General features: G+C 50.8%; 1 protein-coding gene across 3 annotated transcripts in view; it reads left to right on the plus strand.

The window, feature by feature from the left end:
• MTUS2 (microtubule associated scaffold protein 2) overlaps positions 1-25,632 on the plus strand; it is a 367,641-nt gene extending 342,009 nt beyond the window's left edge. For all 3 annotated transcript variants that reach the window (XM_070471733.1, XM_070471734.1, XM_020874306.2), the window contains 7 exons: positions 169-383; positions 9,056-9,161; positions 14,020-14,093; positions 17,353-17,451; positions 18,477-18,596; positions 21,479-21,576; positions 22,782-25,632. In XM_070471733.1, the coding sequence (XP_070327834.1) occupies positions 169-383; positions 9,056-9,161; positions 14,020-14,093; positions 17,353-17,451; positions 18,477-18,596; positions 21,479-21,576; positions 22,782-22,995 (926 nt within the window). In that variant the 3' untranslated portion in view covers positions 22,996-25,632. The remainder of the gene's footprint in view (positions 1-168; positions 384-9,055; positions 9,162-14,019; positions 14,094-17,352; positions 17,452-18,476; positions 18,597-21,478; positions 21,577-22,781) is intronic.

The raw sequence follows: 25,632 nt of genomic DNA on the forward strand, positions 1-25,632 counted from the left end.
ACTGAGCCACCGGGGAAGCATCTTACGGACCATGAAGCTCTGCAGAAGGAAGGGCATCTTGCCCTGGTCCTTCCACCCACACCTTGATGTAGCATGGGGGTTGCAGACTCGAGGCCCTGGGCACATCCTGGCGGGTTTGTGACCGTGCACTCTCCTGTCCCCGCACAGCTTTCCATGCGGCCAAGTGTGAGAAGCTGCAGCGGGAGAAGGCGGAGTTGGAGCGGCGCTGTGAGGCAGAGGTGCGGAACCTGGGCTGGCAGCAGGAGGCCGAGCTGCGGGACCTGGAGCGGCGGCTGCAGCTGCAGTTTGAAACCGAGGTGGCCCGGCTCCAGGAGGAGCACCATGCGCAGCTGCTGCGGATCGGGTGTCAGCACCAGGAGCAGGTGAGTCCGCCCAGCCCGCCCTGCCCTGGGGAGCCGCGGGCTGGAGGCAGAGGGGAGCTGGCTGCCTTAGCCCGGAGCCCTGCCACAGGTGAGCTCCCCGGTCCCCACCCTCCTGCCTTGGCTCTGTCCCCTGTCCCCTCCCCATCATCCCCTCCAGCCTCCTCCCTTGTCCTCCCAGACACACTCCCACCTCTGGGCTTCTGTGCTGGGCTGTGCCCACTGCCTGGTAAGCTTCCCTGGTGACTCAGTAGGTAAAGAGACTGCCTGCAATGCAACGAGACTTGGGTTGGATCCCTGAGTCGGGAAGATCCCTTGGAGGAGGACATGGCAGCCCACTCCAGGATCCTTACCTGGAGAATCCCGTAGACAGAGGAGCCTGTCGGGCTATAGTCCTTGGGGTCACAAAGAGTCAGACACGACTGAGCGACTGAACCAACACGCCAATGCCTGGAGTGCTCTCTCTCCAGACATGCCATGGCTCCCTCGCTCCCTCCCTGCTAGACTTTTCTCACTGAGGCTTTTCCTCACCCAGAATTACAGCTCCTTCCCCCTACATGCACACCCCTATCCTCCTCTCTGCTTTAATTTTTCCTGGGCACTTATTACTACCTAATGTGTGATTAACTTGACTTTGTACCCTGTTGATCTTCTGCATAGCCCATGAGGGCAGTGGAAATAACAGACACATATGTATCTAGCACATGCTGAGGGTTGTGCTCTGCTCCTTCCTCTTTTCATGGACTAACTCATTTAACCCCTATAGTAACCCTACCAGGGAGGAACTGTTATCATCCCCATTTTTACAGGTAAGAAAACTGAGACCTGGAGGTTAAATACCTTGCTGGAATTCATGCTTATGGAAGAGCCAGTGTTGGACCCAGTCTGAACCCAGGGTCCGTGCCCTCAAGCCCTGAACTAGGGTTTTCTGCTGGATTTACTGCGGAGTCTCTGGCTTGGCACTGCCTGCCTGCAGAGGGTAGGCCTGCAGTGTGTATTTGCCTGATGAAAGGAGGATTCAGCTCACTAACCTTAGCCTGGCAGTCTTCCCAGAGAGGGTCATTCATCCTAAAACAGCTGGGGAAGAATTCCCAGGGAGCCAGTCAGTGTGAAAGTGGGTGGGAGCCAGGCATGCCCGTCCCCACAGCTGGCTGCAGGGTCCATTACAGCATTGGCACCAGGGTGAGGTGAGCCCGCTCTGCCTCCATGAAACTCATCTGCTCCTTCCTTTTCTCTTCTTCCTAAGCCCCTAAGGCTCTGATGCCCTAGTGCCCACCTTCTAATTGGTGTATTGTTGCCCGGAGTCTGCTTCGCTATCCCTAAGATCAACTGGCACTCATGAAGAGCACTCTTCACATCTCAGGCTAATGCCAAGTGGCCCTTCACAGCCATGAACATTTGGGCTGCATCCCCAGTAGGTATCCCAGACAGCGATGGTCCCCAGAGGCTTGACAATCATAGGGGAGAAATATTAGAGTAATAATAAGTACTGTCGTTGGAAAGAGCAGTCTCCGATTTGACAGCACTTTCATCTATTCAGCATCTCAGCATCTTCTCTTCAGCATTCTCCTTTTTTTAGAGGCTTGTGGAAACCGGACACACCTGCCTTTCTAAAGTGGTGTAGACTTAGAGGCCAGAAACAGATAGTGACAGGTAAGGTTACCTGCTAGGCTAAGATTAGAAATGGAACCTTCAGCATCTGCCCTCTTCAGCTCGCTCTGAGTAGACATTCACTCGGCTGCTGTCTATAGTCTTACCTGCTTCTTGACTCCCTGATGCAGGTCAGTCCTGGGGCAGATATCGGCTTGTCCTGTGTCCTATATCCTGGGGTAGTCAGGCCCAATTTTACACGGAGAATGTATGTATACCCATATTCACTGATTTTGGGTCCAAACGTTTGGTTGGTTGAGAGGATGCCAAGAGATAGGAGGAAGGGCAGGAGGGGGTTCCCCAGCAGGAGGAGGAGCCTCTGAATGAAGGTTCACATGGGGGTGTCGTGTATGGGAAACCACAGAGCCGGGGCCCCTGCTGAATGGAGCCCGTCCACCAGCCGAAGGACCCCAGGCAGAAGCTTGCTAAGCTGGGCACCTCCTGGGGGATGTGGTCTCACCCACCTCTAAGCTGAGACCGTAGACTTTAAAAGATTTCATTTTGTTGTTGTTGGTTAGTTGCTAAGTTGTGTCTGACTCTATGTGACCCCATGGGCTTTAGCCCGCCAGGCTCCTCTGTCTGTGGAATTCTCCAAGCAAGAATACTGGAATGGGTTGCCACTCCCTTCTCCAGGGGATCTTCCCGACCCAGGGATCAAACCCACGTCTCCTGCATTGGCAGGTGGATTCTTTACTACTAAACCACCCAGAAACCTAAAGATTTCATACTAGGAGAGATTGGAGGCTCTGACTTTTCCACTTGAGAGTGAGTTACATGAGCTACTTTTGTATATTTTTAAAGAGCTCTGTCTTATGATGGCTTTGAGTTCTGTTCTTCTGGATCCTTTCTAATAGCTAAAGTGATTCATTCATTTATTCATTCACCTATGTGAAGAATAGTTAGTGAATGCCCTCCATACACAAGGCCTCGTGATACTGCAAAATATACCAGGATTTATAAAATGTGAACCTGCCTGCTCCATAGCCTCTGGTTATAGATCCAGGGAGCTTCTGAAGCACATGCTCCAGGAACTGTAATACTAGGTGAGAGATACAGCTGTTTTGTTCAGGAACTGAGAGTTCGCTTCCAGCTGGGAGGATGTGGGAAAGCTTTACGGTGGAGGTTGCATCTGCACACTTTGTATTTGAGCAGACCTTTCCTCTAGAAACCCCTGGAGGAGGGCATGACCACCCACTCCAGTATTCTTGCCTGGAGAATCCCATGGACAGAGGAGCCTGGTGGGGCTACAGTCTATGGGGTTGCAAAGAATCGGACACAACTGAGCCATTTTCTTTCACTTCCTCTAGAAACCCATTAGTTTGGGGATGAGGCCAGGGATGGATGGTTTAAATCTGTGAATATTCAGACCCCTGAGTCTGCTTCTGTGGTTGAATGTTGCCTGTTATCCTGGCCTTCAACTTCTCTGGCAGGGAGCATGCGGCGACAAGGAGGAAGGTGAAATGCACACCATTTCCAGGTAGAGGAGACACCCGGGTGTTTGGTCCAGGAGGGGACTTGGTGCCTGAGCACAGTGGGATCTGGAAGGAAGGTCTATGGTTTCGGTGATCTGTGCAGACCCTCCACGCGCAGGTCTTCCTCGTGGGGTGGTCGATTCGCGATGCTGACCCATGCCTCCTGCCGTCTCTGTCCTTCTCCAGCCTTGAAACTCAAGTTTGCCACCCCAGCCTCTCCCGGTGCCCTGGTGTCCCGACCGTGCTGGGAGGCTGCTTCTGCTCTGGCCCAGGAGTTTTTTTTAAACTTACTTATTTTACTTTTGTCAGCACTGGGTCTTCGTTGCTTTGTGCAGGCTTTCTCTAATTGCCGTGAGCGGGGGCTAGTCTTTATTGCAGCGTGCGGGCTTCTCTCTGGGGCGGCTTCTCTTGCGGCAGAGCACGGGCTCTGGAGTGTGGCCTCAGTAGTTGTAGCTCACCGGCTTTGTTGCTCCGTGGCACGTGGGATCACCCTGGATCAGGGATGGAACCCGTGTCCCCTGCATCGGCAGGCGGATTCTAATCCCCTGGACCACCAGGGAAGCCCCTGACACTGGATTTTCAGAGCCTTTCTTCCAGTCCTCCCTCGCTAAGGCAGGCTGACCTCTGATGTTACCACAGGACCCCCCCTAGAAAAATCCAGCTGTCCATTCACTGCGAGAGGCAGAGGCCATGTCTCTGGTCACACGTGGGAATCCCTTGGGGGAGCTGCTGACGAAACACCCCTTCTCTCCACTCCTGGAATCGGAGTCGCCGAGTAGGAGTCCCCGAGTAGGAGTAGGAGCTTCTGGTGTCAGGGGTCGAACTGGGCCTCATTCTTTGCCCTGCAGCCTAGTTAGGGCACAAGCATGGCTGTGGCTTGGCCTACTGCTTTTCTTATGTGCCTTTAAAGGTACTGTGGGACTCTTATTTTAAAAGCCTGATTATAGAGCTGTTTCATCAAATTGGTGCTCATTCTGGAGCTCACGGCGCATTAACAGAAGCCAGATTGCCTGAGCTTCCCCATCTCAAAGCACACGAGGCAGAGTGTTCACTGTAAACACAGATGCTTTTCCTTTTTGCTCCAAACTTACTCATCCACGGAGCCTGGTATTTAGTGATCTGAGTTGTGACCTTTGACCCCTGCCTCCAAGACCCTGTGGCAGTTTGCTTCACCTCCTGATCTGGCCCTGAAGCCCCTTGCTCAGGGCCCCCTGATGTCTGGACTCTGTGTTTTGAGCAGAGATGCCTTTTCAGAGGAGCCTAAGTGTTCATGCTCTGGGTTTACATTTGCTTTGTCTCGTGTCTAGGACACGCTTTCTCCCGTTTCCTAAAGAAATGATCCTTTTAGACTCAGGGCGGGCACAGCATCCTCATGCTTCTTCAGATCTACAGAGGCCACTTTGGCAGTCGTCTTGTGTCCTGATCTGACTCGTCCCGCACAGCAGGAGCAGTCACCATCAGCAGAAACCACACTTTCTAATCAAAGAGGATGAGGTCCCAAGGGGCCCTCCATCTTCCAGCGTGAGAGCCCCACCCATCACAGCACAGAGCCTCCGGATACTGGGACCTGGCTGAACAGGAAAGATGGGGGCCTCTGGACACCTGCCCATCTGGTGGGCGGCAAAGGCAGCACCCGACGGGGGATACAGTCAGCCAGGGAGCTCGGGCAGGGCTGACCATCGGCTCTGAGCCGGTACCAGGGATGCTGTAGCAGGAATGCGGGATGAGAGGGATGGTGAGTCGCCTTGGTATCTGGAAAGGAGCGTTGTTCAGAGGGCCCTGGAGAGAAGAGACAGGGGCGGCCCCCTCTGTCTCATCAGACAGGAATACATGTTGTGGGGGAGCAAATGGGAGTTTAATCTGGTTTTCTTTAATGAGGAGATGTAAAGCCATGCTTCTTCATTCGAAGCCTCCCCTAATTGCATTTTGCAAGTGGCTGGATGAAGTAAGCCCACAGCTTCGTTCTTGACCGTCTAAGAGAAGAGGGTGGCTTCCCAGGCCTTTGCTTTGATGGGACTCAGCTAAACAGCAAGCAGCTGCAGAGACAGCCTGGCTCAGGGAGCAGCTTCTCTGAAGGACTGGGACTACTTGCTGGGCACGGGGACGATCCCTCCGTGGCAGCTCAGAGCTCTGTGCTCTGGGAGGAGAGAGGAGGCGGGTCCAGCAGTGGGTGTTTATTTTGGCGGGGAGGGGGGAGGATTCCCCAGGGTTCTAAAAGGAAGGAAATGAAGCTTCACCCAGCGTAAGTTTGCTGTGGCACGTAATGATTCAGCACCTCTGTCTCTTTTTTGGTGTTCCCAGGTGACTCAGCAGTAGAGAATCCGCATGCCAATGCAGGAGACACAGATTCAAGCCCTGGGTCAGGAAGATCCCCTGGAGGAGGAAATGGCAATCCACTGCAGTATTCTTACCTGGAAAATTCCGTGGACAGAGGAGCCTGTTGGGGCTGCAGTCCATGGACTCATAATGAGTCGGACGTGACTGAGCTACTAACATGATACCAAAAAAAAAAGGATCTTTCTTGGGTCCACTTATCTGACTGTCTTCCAATGCCTGCCAACCTGGAGGTCTTCTCAGGCTGAGCGCTCAGATGGGCTGCTGCCCCATGTTCTGGAAAGAAGCCAGGAGCCATGGAGGAGAAGCTGTGGGGATTGAAACTGGGACCAGAGAGAGGATGGTCAAGAGCGCGTGGCCCCTTCCTCATAGAGGGAACGGCCTTGAAAAACCATCCACAGGTCTGGAAACCCAAATCACTCAAGAGGAAGGACCATGATGCCCTGATTTTGGCTCACTGGCTCTCACTGTTAGTCTCTCAGTCGTGTCCGACTCTTTGCGACCCCATGAGCTGTAGCCCACCAGGCTCCTCTGTCCATGAAATTCTCCAGGCAAGAATACTGAAGTAGGTTTTGCCATGCCCTTCTCCAGGGGATCTTCCTGACCCAGGGTTGAACCTGGGTCTCCTACATTGCAGGCAGATTCTTTACCATCTGAGCCACCAGGGAAGCCCAATCTCTCGCTGCTTTCCTTCAGAACATTCTGGGCTCTCCTCTTGTTGCATATGGAGGAATTGGGGAATCAGTATTGCATTCCTAGGAGCCCCTCTGAGAGGCTGTAACAGATAGATCATGCCCTTACATCATCCTTAATCTACTGGGTGTGTCATTTCATCACCACTGAATCAGAGACCTGCCTCCAACAAGCCAGAAGGGCATGAGTTTACCCACCACCCTCACCAGTCGGGGCAGACCCACCACCAGGACACAAGGTATTCTTCTGGAACATAGGCCTGGCATCCATCTCTTTTCTGGAACCACCCACAGCAATTTGGGCCAGAACCCAAAAAATCAGAATCATTCCAAGCACCAGTGAAAGATTTTTCTTATACTGAGCTGAGTAAAACACCTCCAAACAATGTGTGGGCACTTGTTTTTTATGGACAGTGTGCTATGGGCTTATGGGACATCACCAATGGAGCATAAAGGAAAGTTAGTTCCTTTTTTTTTTAAGTCTATGATTTATTTTTTCAAGAGACTGAAAGAGTTTGGACAACGAATCCATTAAAAACCTTCATATAAACAGGATTTGGACAATTAAATACTATGGCAATCAGCCTTTCTGCTGAGTGGATTCATAGCTCTGAGCCTCAAGTAAAATATTATTTAATCAAGAGTGACCAGTAAATAAAAGTGAATCATCGCATACCAAGTCCATTTTCATGTCATAATGCCGCTTTCCTAACACTTGTCAGATTCACTGTTGGTTTTGCCAATGGTGTTTCTGTTTTAGTGGATAAAGTTGTCAATTACCATAGGAGAGAGAAGTCGGGCAAACCTCCCCAAGCAATGACAGGTCCAGAATGGAAATCAGTCCCATTTTAAAATATGATAGTCCTTTGCATTCCCTTTACAAGCGGGCTTCCTTTCTAGTCAAAAGCTCTTCCTCCTAACAAATCAAAGATCAGTCTGTGAATGACCCCCTGAGAAATGAAACCCTCTGAGAAGTGGCTGGACAGTGCTCTGAACTGCCCCCCACCAAGAGTTTCAGGGTCTGGGCACATGTCCTTCCAATGCCAGGTTTTGACACATGAGTATGTCACAAAATGAATGTAGTGGTTTGTAACTAGCATTTTGAAAAATATAAAGTAACAAAGAATGAAAATTTTAAAGCCAGGTTATCGCAGGTAGGAAGGGAAACTGCCGATCCATGAAATTTGGTGTCACACATGCGCCCATGTACATGTGTGTGTGTGTGTGTGTGTGTGTGTGTGTGTAACAATGTAAAATGGTGCTTTTACAATGGGTCACTGACAGAGAACTTGGAAAAACATTGTTCTGGTTTGCTGTCATAGGGAGAGGTCACCTTATGCAATGATTCCTGTAAGTCATACACTTGAAGTTAAAATAATACCCCAACAACAAATGGAGAAGGAAATGGCAACCCACTCCAATATTCTTGCCTGAAGAATCCCATGGACAGAGGAGCCTGGCAGGCCATGGTCCTTGGGGTTGCATGAGTCGGACACAACCGAGCGACTAAACCACCACCACCAACAAAAATAACAAAAACAGTAAAGGTGGTAGGTGCGTGGTGGGCAGGCGGTGGTGGGGGGTGTGTGGTCACGGAGGTCAGGGCTGGCTGCTTTCCCGGGGTTAAATTCCTGGAGATGTACCTTCAGCCAGAGAAACAGCAGCTTCTCGGGGGCAGCTCCCACAGCCTGGCAGGGGAGGCCCGCTTCACCATCGGGGAGGACGTTCATGGCTGGGGAGCAGGGGTGGTGAGCACACATCTGCCCGCTTGCCTTGGGGCTGGTGAGCGGGCTGTTGGGTGCTGGTTGCTGGTATTGCCGGGGAGGCAGTGGCCGGGCATTTGAGAGCCTCGTCCGTGGAGTCAGGCAGCCTCAGGCTCTGCCACTGCTGGCTCTGCCACTTACTAGCCCTTGGGCAAGACGCTTCAGACCTCTCTAAGCCTCAGTTTCCTCATCTGGAGAATGGAGATGAAAATACTGACTTTATTGCTGTGAGGGTTGAGTGGAGGACCAGGCAGCAGGATGCATGTTGGTTCCCTCCAGCTACCTTGCCTGCTATAGCTCCCACCTGCCGCTGGGGGGCAGGACGGACCGTCTGGTGGGGGAGGACCCTCTTATTACCTGGTGGAGGGCTTGGTGGAAGGGGCAGGAATGGAGGTGGGGGTGAGGAAGTGGTCCCGAGGAGGCCCAGGGCAGTGAGGAGGTGGCTGAGGTGGCCCCCTACCTCCAGCTGGGAGTTGCTTCCTCCTGCGTGAACAGCAGTCCTGCTGCAGTGACTTCCCTGTGACATTCCACACCCCATCCACCCACCCCCGGCCCCAGGGTTCCCACGTCACCACCAGACCCTGGTCTCCTGCCTCGGTCCAAGGCTGGAGACGGCGGCCGTCATCTCAGCAGAGCGTCCCTCCCTGGACGTCCAGGCCATAGACCCGTCCCCTCACTCACGTCCGCCTCTGTCCTCCAGGCAGCAGGGCATCGCAGCCTCGGGCCCCAGCTCTCTGAGTAACCAGAGCTGTGATCTCCTGCAGGTGGAAGACATCACCGCCAGCCATGAGACTGCGCTCCTAGAGATGGAGAACAGCCACACACTCACCCTCGCGATCCTGCAGGATGACCACGAGCACAAGGTCCAAGGTAGCTGACTTTGGGGGTGTGTGTGTGTGGGGTGGTGTGTGTGGGGTGTGTTGTGTGGTGTGGTGTGCGTGTATGTCTTTGTGGTATAGTGTGTGTGTGGGGGTGTGGTGTGGTGTGCATGTATGTCTGTGGTGTGTGTGGGTGTGTTGGGTGTGTGTGTGGTGTGGTGTGGTGTGTGGGGTGTGGGGTGTGTGTGTGGTGTGTGGGGTGTGTGTGTGGTGTGTGTGATGTGTGTGTGGGGGTATGTGTGGTGTGGTGTGGTGTGCATGTATGTCTGTGTGTGGTGTGTGTGTGGGGTTGTGGTGTGGTATGTGTGTGGGGGTGTAGTGTGGTGTGCGTGTATGTCTGTGTGTGGTATGTGTGGGGGGGGGTGTAGTGTGGTGTGTGTGTATGTCTGTGTGTGGTGTGGTGTAGTATATTAGTGTATGTGTGGGGGGTGTGTGGGGGGGGTGTGATGATGTGTGTGTGTGTGGTGTGTGTGCATGTATGTCTTGTGTGGTGTGCGTGGGGGGGTGTGTGGTGTGGTGTGCATGTATGTCTTTGTGGTGTGGTGTATGTGTGGGGGTGCGGTGTGGTGTGTGTGTATGTCTGTGGTGTGTGTGGGGGTGTGGTATGGTGTGCATGTATGTCTGTGTGTATGTGTGTGGGGTGTGTGTGCGGGGGTGTGCGTGTATGTGTGTGTGGTGTGTGTCTGTGTGGTGTGTGTGTGTGTGGGGGGTGTATGTCTGTGTGGTGTGGTTTGTGTTGGGGGGGTGTGTGGTGTGTGTGGTGGGGTGTGCGTGTATGTCTGTGTGTGTGGTGTGTGTCTGTGTGGTGTGTGTGTCTGGGGGTGTGTATGTTTGCGGGGGTGTGGGTGTGTGGTGGGGTGTGTGGTGTGTGTGGTGGGGTGTGCGTGTATGTCTGTGTGTGTGGTGTGTGTCTGTGTGGTGTGTGTGTCTGGGGGTGTGTATGTTTGGGGGGGGTGTGGGTGTGTGGTGGGGTGTGTGTGGTGGGGTGTGCGTGTATGTCTGTGTGTGTGGTGTGTGTCTGTGTGGTGTGTGTGTCTGGGGGTGTGTATGTTTGGGGGGGGTGTGGGTGTGTGGTGGGGTGTGTGTGGTGGGGTGTGCGTGTATGTCTGTGTGTGTGGTGTGTGTCTGTGTGGTGTGTGTGTCTGGGGGTGTGTATGTTTGGGGGGGGTGTGGGTGTGTGGTGGGGGGTGTGTGTGTGGGGTGTGCGTGTATGTCTGTGTGGTGTGTGTGTGGGGGTGTGTATGTCTGTGTGGTGTGGTTTGTGTTTGGGGGGTTGTGGGTATGTGGTGGGGTGTGTGGTGTGTGTGGGGGGGTGTGCGTGTATGTCTGTGTGTGTGGTGTGTGTCTGTGTGGTGTGTGTGTGTGTGGGGGTGTATGTCTGTGTGTTGTGGTGTGTGTGTGGGGCCAGCAGGGCGGGGAGTGTGCACCCCCTTCTCCCGCTGCAGACACAAGGGACCCCCCTTCACCTCTCCCTCCTCTATCCTTTCTTCCTTCCTCTTCATCCTGGTACGTCCTTTGTGTTGCTCCTTGTGTTAAGAAAAGACTGAAATCCAGGGCCTGGGTAACTTCTTTCCTCTGAAGCTGATCCTCTCAACCTTGAAGACTAGACCCCCCAAGGAGCCGTGGTCCCACCCCAGGGTGTGGAGTGGCTGGTCTGGGGTACAGCCTCAACTTGTTAAAGCTCGGAGGTGATTCCAGTGGGCGGCCACGCTTAAGAGCCACCGTTTTCAAGTAGGTGTAGAAATCCTGGGCTGTGTCTTGTGTGTGGTCTTACGGTGGCCAGGACCACGCCAGCCTCTGCTGGGGCCTGGCTGTCCACACCTTGCGCTCAGACCACATTCACCATGGGCAGAAGTGGACTCAGGATCCTGCTTTTTTACGTTTTTTTGTATCTTTGAATTGTCTTTGGGTACCTAGGATTTAATTGGGTTGGCCAGAAAGTTTCTTTGGTATTTCCATACAACGTCACAGAAAAATCCAAAGCAGCTTTTTGGCCAACCCAATAAGTTGGTCATAACAACAGTGACAATGTTTACTAAGTAGAGCTGAGATTTTTGACTCTGTGAAAGAAACCTTTTACATGTTCACGTACATATACATTACTATCTGTATTTTTTTTTTTTTTCAGTTTCCCTTCTCCTTACTTTTTTCCCTCTCAAGTCAGCTGGTTGCTAAAGTAGATGGAAAATAATTAACATAAGAATAGATTAATACATTTTTTTTAAATGCCAGAATTTTCTAATGTGTAATTTTTGCAGTTGTGAAGGCCTCTATTAGCAATATAAAACCAAAACACAGTAATAAAAAGGCTGAAACATTCAACTAAATAAAAATTGTCATAAAAACAACTTCAAAAGGCAGACTACAAATTAGAAAATATTTTCTGCATCTATACTGCAAAGGACAAATTCTCTTAATATATCAGTTCAGTTCAGTCGCTCAGTCATGTCCGACTCTTTGCGACCCCATGGACTGCAGCATGCCAGGCCTCCCTTTCCATCTCCAGCTCCCGGAGTTTACTCAAACACATGTCCATTGAGTCGGTGATGCCATCCAACCATCTCATCCTTTGTTGTCCCCTTCTTCTCCCGTCTTCAGTCTTTCCCAGCATCAGGGTCTTTTCCAGTGAGTCAGTTCTTTGCATCAGGTGGCCACATGGGAGAGGGGTTCAGGATGGGGAACACATGTACACGTGTGGCTTATTCATGGCAATGTATGACAAAAACCACCACAATATTGTAAAGTAATTAGCCTCCAATTAAAATAAATAAATTAATTAAAAATTAAAGACGCTTGCTTCTTGCAGGAAAAGTTATGACCAATCTAGACAGCATATTAAAAAGCAGAGACATTACTTTGCCAACAAAGATCCGTCTAGTCAAAGCTATGGTTTTTCCAGTAGTCATGTATGGATGTGAGAGTTGGACTATAAAGAAAGTTGAGCACCAAAGAATTGATGCTTTTGAAGAAGCAGTGTTCATGTGGTTGCCCCCTCAAGCTCTAGCCCCACCACCTCTGGGAACTCTTGGTGCATGGAAGAGTCCAAGCTGGAGGCAAGGAGAGGAGTATGGGAGAGGAATTTCCTGAGAACCAATTAAATGTGTTACCTGTGTCCTGAGAGCACATCTCAAGCTTAGAGTACCAGTTCCCATCCTTGGATGAACATTGGAACCACCTGGTTTTTTTAAAAAAATACTGATGTGTAGATCCCATTACAGATGTTCCAATTCGATTGCTCTGGGGATGAAGCCCAGATATTGGGGTTTGTTTTTTTTTAAAGCTGCCTAGGTGATTTTAATATGTAGAAAAATTTGAGAATCACTTAGAGCATCATGTTAAGTATGGGATGGAGTGCCATGACCTCGGGAATAATGAAGTATATCATGGGTACAGAGATAGTTGCCATGGTTTATGCTGTCTCCAGGATAGATGCTGACTTTAATTTGCTGGTGAAGTACTGAGATCTCCTGAAAATGTCCTAAAGCCCATCACCGCGCTGTAGGAAAATGGTCTCAGAAGAGGGGACAGGAATGGAAATGTTACATTGAGCATTGCCTTTTGTTTTTGGATTTTCATGTAAACAGACCTGGTAGATTTTTATGATTAATGAGGTCTCACCTAGACACCACATCCAGGGCCTTTGAATTATATATAATGTGCAGACAATGCAGGCATATGTAACAGTAACTAAAATATTCATTATTATGGATGATGCTCTCAGTGGCTATTAACAGTAATCATTTAGACAGAGCAGGTAGACCAGAAGGCCACATGGTTTTATGGCAATGAACTAACCATACTTTTTTTTTTTCTTCCAAATGTAAATTTCAGCTCTAACAACTGGATTTCTTAGAGAGCTTCACCATCATTAGTTAAAAAATCTGGGTCGATGGGAACCACAGAATTTTTCCTAATTGCAGCTCATGCCAGCCAGGGAGATAATTATTGGTCTCCAGTACTCTCCTGTGCTAAGCATATGATACAGGCTGATTAATGAGACCTTTCTTCCCTCCAGTTATAACATGAAAACAAATTGCTTCTGTAGCTAGATTGAGACGGGCTTCATCCAGCTAATAAGACCATTCCCATCTGGAGAAAAATAGAATCCATTTGCTTAATAATTCTTACATGACATCTCTTCTGCCTAACTTGCAAATTATTAGTGGAATGACACTTTTCACAGAATAGAATGGTTCCAAACCCTCCAAGAGGATTACATTCAGTGAGTCCTTCCTTCTGCCTGAATGTCTCAACGTTGACTGTCTGCTCAAGCAAACCCTAGCAATCTGTGGTTTCCAGAGTGTGGGCCAGAAGCCACCAAGGTGACCTTGCAGGCACCATCACTGGTCTTTCACTTGTCCATTCTCCAGCAAGCCCACACACTGCTCTCCTTGGAAGGCTCCCTCCTTCAGCCTAAAATTGCTGCTTTGTAGTGAAAAGGAAAAGTGATCCTGGGAGGGAAGAAAGTGGAGATTTAACATTAATCACCCACTGGTTTTACCATCAGGAAGAGTTGGAGAATCAATGAGTGTTGTGAATGGAGAAGCTGACTTGGCTAGGGTGGTGGTCGAGCTGCGTGTAAAGGGAATGTGTATGTAGGTGGCTCTGTTTGCTTCCCTCCTTCCTTTCTGTCCTCTTCCTTTCACTCTTTCTTCTTTTTCCCTCCTATCCTCTCTCCCTCTCTCCTAAACAACATCACATATGACTTCAAACTAATGGAGAGGCTTAAGTCTGCTATATACTGGTGTCTTCTAGTCACTTCTGTCACCAGTCTGCATCTGGCAAAAGAATCTTGTTTGATCCCTTTTCAAAAGGAAGATCAGCTTAACAATTTGATGTCTCCTCTGCAGAACTGATATCGACCCACGAGCTTGAAAAGAAAGAATTGGAAGAAAACTTTGAAAAGCTGCGGCTGTCATTACAGGTTAGTATTTCCTAACTCTGACTTTAAGGTAATGGCAGCAGAGATTTGTTCCTGTCCACAGACATTTATGTGGCACCAGCTGTGTATTGGATCCTGCACTAAGCAGTGGAATATGGGGGATAAATGAGACCTAAATCCCTGCCCTTAAGGAGTTTTCTGTCTCTTCAAAGCTCGTCCTTGCACAGAATAGATAATACCATTAGTGCCATGGACTGCTCCCACGTGCTGTGGTCAGAGCCATGTTTAGGCGAGGGGGAGGATTGGGGGCAGAGCATTTTAGACAGGGGGAATGGGGTAAGGAGAGTCACGCAGGGTAGAAGACACAACAGATGTTCTGGGAATTGTTAAAGCGACTTCGATCCCCTGGAGACAAAAGCTTCTTGCTTTGGGGCATCCCACTTCCAACCTACACAAAGCGTGGGTCTCAGGTGCCAGGGGCGCTACCTGGCTTCCTTCTGGCCTCGAGGGGAGACTGACAGGCCTCTCAGATCACTTGCCTGCCTCTCCCTCCAGCCTGCCAGAGATGCCCCCCGACCCCTGACCAACTGCTTCTGTGAAAAGCTGCTGACTGGTCCCCAGGCCTAGGGAGGGGCTCTTTGAGAAGCCAGGGAGAGGTTGGTGGCCGTGCCTCTGTTAGCAGCTGTGGGTGTCCCAGTCCTGGAAAGATTACCTTTGAAACAGGGACGCTCACATTTGGAGGTTTGGAAGGCAAAGGCCATAACTCAAATAGAAAGGCGGGAATTTTGCTTTTGGATGGCTCACTTTCCCTAGGCAGTGCTTCTTGCACAGTGTCCGCCCTGCCAAGCGGAGAGTCTATGATTATGGAGTGTCACACTATTCAGTGGACTCTGCAAAAAATTTCAAATGGGAAGCTGCTTGCTGCATGCCCACCCCTGATCCATCGATCCATCAGTGGGCCTGCATATGTCCCCATACCCCTCATGTGGCTTATCCTTGGCAGGTTAACCCCAAAGTGCCTTCTTTGTGTACCCTACATTCCAGGCTGTGCTAAGTTGCTTCAGTTGTGTCTAGCTCTTTATGACCCTATGAACTGTAGCCTGCCAGACTCCTCTATCCATGGGACTCTCCAGGCAAGAATACTGAAGTGGGTTGCCTTGTCCCTCTCCAGGGGATCTTCCCCACCCAGGGATCAAACCCACGTCTGTTACCACTGCATTAGCAGGTGGGTTCTTTACCACTAGCACCACCTGGGAAGCCATTCCACACCACCCAGATACATTACCCTTAGGAACACAAACCAGGAATGTAACAGCCGTGCTGTAATGTATCAAAAACCCACAATAGTCCAAAACCAAAAGAGAGTTTTGTTTCATCGGTGAGTCTTCACTTTGCCACTGACTTCACACAGTCATGAACTGTGCACATTTTAGTGGTGACTCACTGGCAGAATCCATTTGCGCTGGAGACTTTCAGGTACCAGGTGGGTGCAGTTGCTTACACCAATTTCCTTGGGCTACTGGCTGCTAGAGAAACAGGTTTGGGGTAAGAGATTTCAGTTTGGGGCTTAAATCCCACTGTATCTCCTCTTAATAGATTTTAAATCATGGACAGTTACATAAGCTGTAAACATTCATTTACTCGTCTGTAAAATGGGGATAATACCAGTTCCTTCCTCAAGATACAAGCAGCTTAAGGAAAATAAATGTGTGTCAATTAAGAAAACTAATCAATAGTCAATCTAAGAAAGAAATGAAGAATTTTATTCAAGCCAACCTGAGGAGGAGAACCCAGGAGACAGTCTTCATGTGGAATACAGTCATATACAATGGAATACTATTCGGCCATGAAACAGAATGAATTTTGCCACTTGCAGCAACATGGATGGACTTGAAGGGTGTTATGCTAAAAGTGAAATAAGTCAGGCAGAGGAGGACAAATACTGTATGATATCACTTAGATGTGGAATCTAAAAAACACAACAAATTAGTGAGTATAACCAAAAAAAAGAGACAGAGTCTTAGGTATAAAGAACAAGTTAGTGGTTAGCAGTGGTGGGGAGGGGCCACATGGAGATGGGAGACAGGATATAAGACAGTCTCAAGGATGTATTGTACAACATGGGGAGTATGGCCAATATCTTGTAATAATTGTAAAATGGAAAGTAATCTTTCAAAATTGTGTCTAAATTTTTTTTAAATTTAAACAAAGACAGAAATCCCTGAGACTGTCCCACCTGTTATAGGTCGAAGCACAGTTGTATCAATTTTTGAAATAAAAGGTCTAGCATCAAAGTAACATATTGTCAGTGTACACAGTCCAACAGGGTGAGTAGCAGGTCATTATGTCACCTTAAAGGATTGAGAAAGGAATCTTATCTCCTAAGGAGTTACCTTGCTGGCACCTGAAAAATTTGCTTTTTTTTTGGGGGGGGGGGGCCTGATGAGCAGGCATTCCTGTGTCTTCTAAGCGGATCTAATTAATGTATAATGCAGGCACACAATGCACAGTGAAGAGGGGTAGTGGCCCAGATGGGCAGAGAGGGCATTTTATGTTTAAACTTTTTCTGGTCCTGCCTTAAAAATAAATATATTTCATCATGTGTAACATGTATAGAGCACTAGGCAACAGCTACTGCTTTAAAGTAGTCCGAGGCATTGTCCCGTTTATCATCATCATCATGGTACCATAGTAATGACGTAGGAGGCAGAATCCCCAGGACCTGTCGTCACCGTGTTCAGTGGGGTTGGTGGGAGGGCAGGGGTGTGTTCAGGGCTCGGGCAGAGCAAGGAGTCAGGGTCAGTTTGACAGCTTCCAGCTTGAACTTTACGAATACAGAGTTCTTCTTTGAGATGGATTAATTGTCCTTCTTGAAGTCTGGGCCGGGGGTGCGGCTAGAGGCCAGACTAGACACCTCTCTGCTGATGGTCTGCCTCTGTGAGGTTGGTTATTGAATTACTAAATGCCCCCCTCACTGCAGGCTTCTTGTTGGGGCAGAAGCGAGGATGGCATTCCCATCTCAGAATCAGGTCGCCTGCTTTGGACACCTCCCAACCCCCGCATTTTCTGTGCGGCAGCAACATTACCTGTCAGCGTCTTCTGGTCTGTTCTGGACAAGACACCAAGGCGGGGAAACCGTGGGCATTTGGGGGCCTCTCTCCCGGTGTGCGATGCTCTTTTGGTGGGACCTGGTTGGGGCCCTCTGACCTCACCGCCCCGTGAGGAGCAACCCGGGCAGGGGGCGCCTCCCAGGGGCTGTGTCTGCGAGGACCGAGCTGGATGTCTCATGCGTTACCTGCAGGACCAAGTGGACACGCTGACCTTCCAGAGCCAGTCTTTGCGGGACCGAGCCCGGCGCTTCGAGGAGGCTCTGAGGAAAAACACGGAGGAGCAGCTGGAGGTACCATGAGCCCCGGCCTCCCAGCACCCTGCAAGCCTGGGGCTCCCCCAACATCACCCCAAAGACAGAGCCCCTGTGCTGATCTGACTCCAGAGTGACAGCGGTCAGGGCCTGCCAGGATTTTAAACACACATCCATGGGCACCTGTCCTAAGTCAGGACGGCTGTGGGTTCTCCATCTGAGTGTTATTCTTTCCACACTTCACAGGGCTCCCCAGCCACTGTCCACGAGCCCCTGGGACAAGCTGGACCTGGAAATGCCTCTGCCTGTACCCTCACCCCCACCCCAACATCCTATTCCTTCCCAACCCCAACTCCACAGAGAGGCATTGCTAAAGGTTGAAGGTTTCTTCCAGAAACCCTGGCAAAATTCCTTCCCTCTATGTAGGGCTGCCAGGTGAAATCCATGACACCCAGTGAAATGTGAGATACACACAAATGAGTTTTTAAAATACGTATCCTACAGTACAAAAAAGTTTATGTGATATTCAGACTTAATTGAACATCCTGTCATTTTACTTGTCACATCTGGCAGACTTACGCTAACAGTTCTTTTTCTACAATGCCTTTTTAAACTACTTTGCTCATTTCCTATGTAGGGTGCGGAGGGGGCAGGGCTGTCCGTGGGCACAGGTAGGGACCTGTGTCAGTCTTCACCTGTGTGTTGAACCAAGTAGCCTGGGCGAATGTTAAAGGCCAATGTTGAATTTAGTGTTTTTGCCCACCAAGTTCCCTTTAGGGGCTGGGCTGGTGGAATCCGGCCACCCCGGTATCTGACATTTCAGGGACCGATGGCCTCCCCTCTCCTGCTCCCCACGGAGCTGTATTTTTAGTCTCGCTCCCAGTGGAAACACCTGGCGTCTTTATCAGGGAGGACTGTGAGTGTTCTCGCCCTCCCGCCCCCTCGCTCTTGTTCTCTGTTAAGCTTGTTAACAGAGACTAGATTTCACTGCGTTCATGATGCTGGTGAATGCTGGGCTTTGCCAGGGTGCCTGGGAAACAGCTCCTTGCTCTCTGCCCTTGCAGATTGCCTTGGCTCCTTATCAGCACTTGGAAGAAGACATGAAGAGTCTGAAGCAGGTGTTGGAGATGAAGAATCAACAGATACATCAGCAGGAAAAGAAGATTCTTGAGCTGGAAAAGCTGGTGAGTCACCTGTAACCCTGGGAGGCCCCCATAACTGGTGTGATATTCCCGATGCCCTCGTGGGTGAAAGGATTAACAGCATTTGGGGGAGCATCTGGCCCTTAGCTGTCCATGGCTTGCAGCTGAGCAGAAAAGATCACAGATGAGGCTCCAAGCCTTGTTTTGGGATCAAGGAGGAGTTCAAGAATCTCAGAGGTGGCCTCGTTTGTACAAATCTGGAGCCCATCTGAGTCCCTGTCTACACCGACATCCATCACTGTGAGCTGCTGACTCCTCCCCTGGGAGGGGAGCCTGCATCTGGGGAGCATCGCTGATGGGTACCAGGCACCGTGCAGACACTTTGTGTCTGTCTGTCTGATAATTCTGACAGCAATCCACTGAGTGGGATTCCATCGTCAGGAGTCTCCTTTTACAGATGCAGAGATGGAGGCTTAGGAAAAGGTCTTGTGTCACCCAGAGCCAGTAAGTGGCCCAACCCAGGCAGGAACCCTGAGCCAGAGCTCCAGGCCCTGGCTTCTACCAGGTGGAAGCCTCACCCTTCAGCCTGGCTCCTGAAAAACTAGCAAAGGATGCGCCTTTGGGGGAATAGAACGCTCAGAGTTCACTGCCAGACCCTGTGGGTGCAAGGGTTGCAGCTGAGATAGTAGTCCAAAGTTAGCAGCAGGGAGGCCTGCCTCCAAAAAGATACTATCTTGATGGGAAGGTTGGCCCAAGGGACTCAGATAGAGTCATTTGTTTTCTTCTTATCATTATATTTAAATTTTTGATACTATAGAAGGAAAATATGTGCGTTATAGGTAATTACAAGATAAAAACAAGGAGATTAAAATGCCATATTTCTACTACTGTTAACACTTTCTGGAGGCTTTCCTCCATACAAGTGTACACACCCCAATATACAGCACGTGCGTGCACACACATGCACGTGCACACACACACACGCACGTGCACACACACAGGCATGTGTGCACGCACACACCAGAGTTTTGCATCCTGCTTCTTTTCAGTTAGCACATCTTCAACTCAGCATCTCAGTAGCTGATCATCTCCTCTAACTTTTAAAGTTCTTTGCATGTCTTGAAAATGTCCTGGCAGCTGGTTTATCCAAACCAGGAGCTGGCCCCAGACCACCTGTTGCATTCAATCATCACGTCCGCTCTCCTGATCTAGCACCATCCCTCTCTAGGCGTCTCTAGCTGCATGGATGCTTGTCTGTTAGGATGGGAGCAGACAGGGCTGTGAGTGCCCATTACAGCATCCTGGATGAGGCTGGCCTCCTGGGACGTTCCAGCAGCTCAGCTTTCCAGCTAGGCCAGAGCTAAGGCCGGTGGGGACAGCTGAGGTGGACAGAGCCCTCCTCCTCCAGGCTGGGCTATCTGCGTCCTTATCTGGTCAACCAGCAACCTCTGGGTTTATCCGGCTGTTTTTAGCCCTGCTCTAGGCAGTCTGTTGGCCTGCAAGAGTTCTCATTCCAGAAACCTTTCCAGGCAGGGGTGGGGGTGGGGAGAGTTGATTGAATCACTTCCCATTTCCTAGGAGGGCTTCTTTAGTGGCTCAGATGGTAAAGAATCTGCCTGCAACACGGGACACCCACGTTACATCCCCTGGGTCTGGAAAGATCCCCTGGAGAAGGAAATGGCAACCCACTCCAGTATTCTTCCCTGGGGAATCCCATGGATAGAGGAGCCTGGTGGGCTGTGGTACACAGGTTCGCAAAGAGTTGGACACAACTGAAGCAACCTAGCACACACATGCACAGTGAATTACATATACACAATTTATGTGTGTGTGTGTATTGGATTCCTGTGTAGAATACACTTCTCATAGGAGTGAGTGTCTCCATGACCCTACCATTGTCAGAGACAAGCCATGAGCACCCCCAGGGTCCAGTGTGGCTGGTGGGTCCCCTGGTTCTCCCTGCATTGGCACCTCTGGCAGCACCTGTACACACAGCATGACATTGTGAATTAATGGAGGGATGAAAATATCAATAATGTGGACACACTTTCCCTCCTGAGGCTCTGGGCAGCCAGGAACGTGCAGCTCAAGCCCAGCTTGGCAAATGAACAGAAAATAACACCCTTCTCCGTGGTGGTTATTCCTTTGAGACTTAATGCCCACTCTCTGTCCGTGTGTCCCCGCAGCCTGAGACCTAGCTGAAGTCGAGCTCCATTCTAAGATGAACTGAGAAATTCTTTTTTGAAAAGACTGTGAAGAACTCCCGTGTAGGGTAGTTAAGGAAAACCACCACCTCTCCGTGAGTCAGGCTGAGGCATCAGAGGAAGGACTTGGCTCTAGCCAGCTCTTCAGCAAGGTTCCCACACCCTCCTTATCTTTGTTCTCAGGAAATGCATGCATGCTAAGTTGCTTCAGTTGTGTCCAAGTCTTTGCGACCCCATGGACTATAGCCCGCCAGGCTCCTCTGTCCATGGGTTTCTCCAGGCAAGAATACTGGAGTGGCTTGCCATTTCCTTCTCCAGTAGATCTTTTGGACCCAGGAATCGAACCCAGGTCTCCTACATTGCAGGCAGGTTCTTTACCACTAGCACCACCTGGGAAGCCCCATAATTCACAATATATACTAATATATACACACAGACATATTATATACCTACATATATATAAGAAAGATATATATATATATATATATATATATAAATGGTACTTTTACAGTACACTCTGGTATTTTTTTATTGTTTTCTTTTGTTTAAAAAAGCAATGCTGGTCATGTCCCTCTAGCCTGGTTTTATAGCTGATGCACTGCAAACTGCAGTTTGAAAAACAGTTTTAGATAATCCTCCAAAGCCCAGAAGCCAAGGGCACTGGTCTGCCATCTCTCCCAGGGCCTGGCTGGGGAGCTCTTGACACTGCATCTTTTATAGGCAGAAAAGAACATTATCCTGGAAGAGAAGATCCAAGTTCTCCAGCAGCAGAATGAAGACCTCAAGGCCAGGATCGACCAGAACACCGTGGTCACGAGGTAGGTGGGCCTGGACAATGGAGCCTCCGAAGCGCGCATCCCTGACAGAATGGCTTTGCTCCTGACCTTGGAGGGCTCTGCTTTTGTCCTCACTCCTCGGAGCCCCAAGGCTTCCCCACGCAGGCTCTCAGGGCTCCCCACGTGGAGGAAAGCATAGAACACACAGCTCTGAGCGCCCAGCCATGCCCTGGCTCCACAGAGCACCCTCCTTGATGGAAAGGAGTGGGGTGGGCTAAAGTGTGTGGCACAGCTGGCGGGGGCAGGCGTGGTGGGGATCGTGGAGGAGGTTTTGGAAGGGCTGCCCGCTGGGAGTTCCAGGCTAAAGAGAACAGCCATGTGAGCCAGCCAACCCTGGGCTCCAGCAGTGGGGCCCTCGACTGCTGCCCCAGCGCTAGGCCAATGGCAGAGGGGAGCTGCCCCAGCCAGAAGGCAGCAGGGAGGGGCCGGGCCGTGCAGCTGCTTCTATCTCGGTGCTCCTAACCTGCTCCGAGGCTCCGACTTCCAGGAAGGGCGGGGCGGCAACTCGGCTGCAGTGATGACAAAGGCATAAAACACATCGGGTTCCTTTCTACTTGGCGTCCATCAGCCGCAAACATCCGCGGAGCATCTGTTACGGGCCGGGCCCCAGGCTGGGTGCCGAGCACTGGAGGAGGGACCGCTCTGGCCCCGTCCTCCAGGGCTCCAGCTCCAGCAGGCGACCAGATCCACTGCCCAGAAGGTCTCAGCGTGAGCCGACTGCTGCCAGGGAGACCCAGGGCGAGGGCAGGCTGCGGAGGCCGACAGCACCACCGATTTCCCGGGGGTATCCTTACCGTCACCGCCTCTTATGTCTGCGCCGCTCAGCGCCCCCCACACCAAGCCCCTCTGCCTCTTCCCTCAGGCCTGCAGCTTCTGCTCTGTCCGCTGGCCACCAGCGCCTCCCGACCCGGGGCAGAGGTCCCCTGACCCGGAGCAGAGGTCCCCTGACCCGGGGCAGAGGGACTGTGGGCGAAACCAGGTGTTGGCAGAGAGGCTCCGAGAGAGGATTGTGTGGGTGGGATAGGTGGCGATCACGTTTCAACCCCCCCGGGGTTTGGTCCCTGTGGTCCACAGGCACCCACCACCCACCCCATTCTCTGTGCGCCCCTGGGCCTGGCCGACCCCAGGCTCGGGGTCTTGCTCTGCCATCGCTACTCTGACTGCTGTTTGTTCTCCCCACCATGCAGACAGCTGTCGGAGGAGAACGCCAACCTCCAGGAATACGTGGAGAAAGAAACGCAGGAGAAGAAGAGATTGAGCCGAACCAACGAAGAGCTGCTGTGGAAGCTCCAAACCGGGGACCCGACCAGCCCCATTAAACTGTCCCCCACATCCCCCGTGTATCGCAGCTCCTCCTCCGGGCCCTCCTCTCCCGCCAGAGTCAGCATGACGCCCAGATGACGCCACCACGCTGCGGGCCGAGCTGCGGCGCCCGGTCCACGAGGGCTCCCACCTGCGGGGAGTGGTGACCGCCACGGGCCGGCCCGCCTGGCCCCGCGCGCATGCCCAGTCGCTGCGTCGCAGCCTTCCGTGCGCGCATGCCCAGTCGTTGCATAGCCGCATCCCAGGCCGAGCCCTCTTCTAACCCTCGTATGTAGGACTGTCCCAGGACGGGCACTTAGGAACGTGTAAGCGGTAGTGTCTCATGTGCAAACGTTCGGCCGTAGTCAGAGCCAAAAGAAGGAAATGCCAGTTGTCCTTGAGCAATGAACTTTCACTGCAGAATTTCAGGTTAGTTAACAGCTCAGTTTTGACTATCCATTGAATAATCCTTGTGTACTGCACCGGATATGTGTGTATATTTAGATACACGTATATACACATGCAGCGGTTCTGAATTGCATTTTTTATAACATTAAGTGCTGACGTATTTTGGTGACGGTCAGCAGTTTTCTAACTCGTGCCTAAGAATTATTGGGAAATGAAAATGCATTTCTATCTACCTTCCCAGGAATATTTCTACCCAAAATAGAAAAAGGAAAAAAAAAAAATACAGAGAAGAAGCGCCTTTCGACCTACCACCACGTGGTACTCTGTTTAACACAAACACCAGCCATTCGTGAACAGTAACTACCTTTGAAACAATCAGCTTCTTAGTCAACATGACGTGAGATCACTATTACTCCATCTGCAGATTTTATTACTAACATTCCTGTCCTGAGTGGATAAGGGGCAGCAGTGAGAAACCCTGAGGGGGATGAGCAGTTTTGCAGATTTTAACTCATGACCAGTGGATCGCCTATAGTCTTGTAAACACAAGTTTTGCTTTTTTTCCTAAATGGCATCTTGGAATCCATCATTCGGCTATTGCATCCTTGGGAAAATATGGAAGCACATGACCTTAGACAATGAGGGTCAGAATGACCTTGGAGTTGGCCAGGACTGTTCATGCTCCATCTTCAAGAAGGAAAACTGCTCATAGGGTCTGTATTCTGACTAAGCGTAGAGTAGAAGAGTGTCCTCTGGCATCCTGTTTGATGTGATGCTATAAATTGTCAATCCACCAAAATATGACCTTCAGCCCTATTTCATTGCCCCCCCCTTCAGTTAGGTTCTGTAACCCAACCTCATTCTAGTACATTGAGCAGCTCAGGGGTTCTAGCAGGGGCTTCCAGAAAACCAGTTCTTCTGTCCTGGGGGGACCAGTTCCTGGTTGTGCTAGATCATTGCATAACCTCCCAGAAACCCAGGTGTCTTTTTCTGCTGAGAGAGGTCCCATCTTTGGCCCAGGAGGTTCTTCCACAGAGAGGAGCCCCAGGAAACAGCCAGTCAGTGGTCACAGGCTTCTGGCCTGGCATTTGTCTCCTAAATGGATTAGAATGGGAAAGAGATTCCTGTAGTGCTGTGGACCATTAGAAGCATAAGACACAAAGGAAAGTAGTTTCAGCCATTTATACAGTGATGATAATGATGTCTTTGTTTACTGTTTGTGACGAAGACCCTGTACTTTTCTCCCCAAGGGCCCTCAAAGTGGTCCTGAGCACAAGACTGATTCTGAGCAAACCCGAGATAGGCAGACTTATGTAGATACACTTTGTGGGGCCAGAGTCACAGAGCAGGAAAGAAACGGCTCAAGAAAGGGGTCCCCAGGCCCAGAGCCCCTGCCTGCTCATGGCATATATGGCCGGCATGAAGACAGACCTGGTCTGTGTTGGGCTTCCTGGCCTCACATACATCTCAGTCCTAGCAAACCTCCAGGTCTCTGCCCATCCTGGGGACACAGACAGGAGATACCCAGTGAAGAAACATTTTTCCATTTAGTGGGTCTGCATGACGCTGTGATGTTGAGTTGGACATCCCGTTAGAGTAGATGATGCCACATTGACTAAAATACACGAATATGTTTTCTTTTAGCAGGCACCACCTGCAGACACAGTAGCTCAGCCCTCCGAACTAGGAACTGCTTCCATAAGTGCACCTGCTAAATGCAGTCACACAGCAATACAGACGTCAGTGTTACGTTAGAATGTGGTCCGGTGTGTTAGCCTGTTTCAGTCACAGTTGTAGTGGTGTTAGATCCAAGTAATCCCCCACTAGGTGACTAGAGCGTGGCTCTAACCATCCCTGACCTTGGGTACCCAAGCTAATTCCCACAATGCCCTGGCTTCCTTTCCTTGTCATGGACGCCCATCATATGTGGCTCCTATCCCCAAACTTGAGGGGCAGCAGTGCCCCCCTTTCACCTCTCCCTTCCCCTCCCCAACACTGTTAGGACTTGGACCTCTGTCTCTCTGGTGTCCACCTCCCAGGCTGGAGCTGTTTCCACAGAGAAATGCTACAGCCTCCCCACCTGTCTTGGACAAACCCACCCAATCTCGCCAACCTCTCCTTGGGGTGTGGGATGCTGTTGGTGCCCAGCCCACCCCCAGCCCACCACACGCCCTGCGAGGTTCCAGCTGGGTGTCGGAGCAGCGGATGGGCCATGGAGCCGGCATACTTGGTGACCATCTGAAGGGGGTCACTCGTTCCTTTTCAGGCCCCTTCGGTTTCTGTGTTGCATTATTTGTGTTTGAAGCATATTAAAATGAACTTGAGGGA

Source organism: Odocoileus virginianus, chromosome 8, assembly GCF_023699985.2.
Source record: "Odocoileus virginianus isolate 20LAN1187 ecotype Illinois chromosome 8, Ovbor_1.2, whole genome shotgun sequence".
Lineage (NCBI taxonomy): Eukaryota > Metazoa > Chordata > Mammalia > Artiodactyla > Cervidae > Odocoileus > Odocoileus virginianus.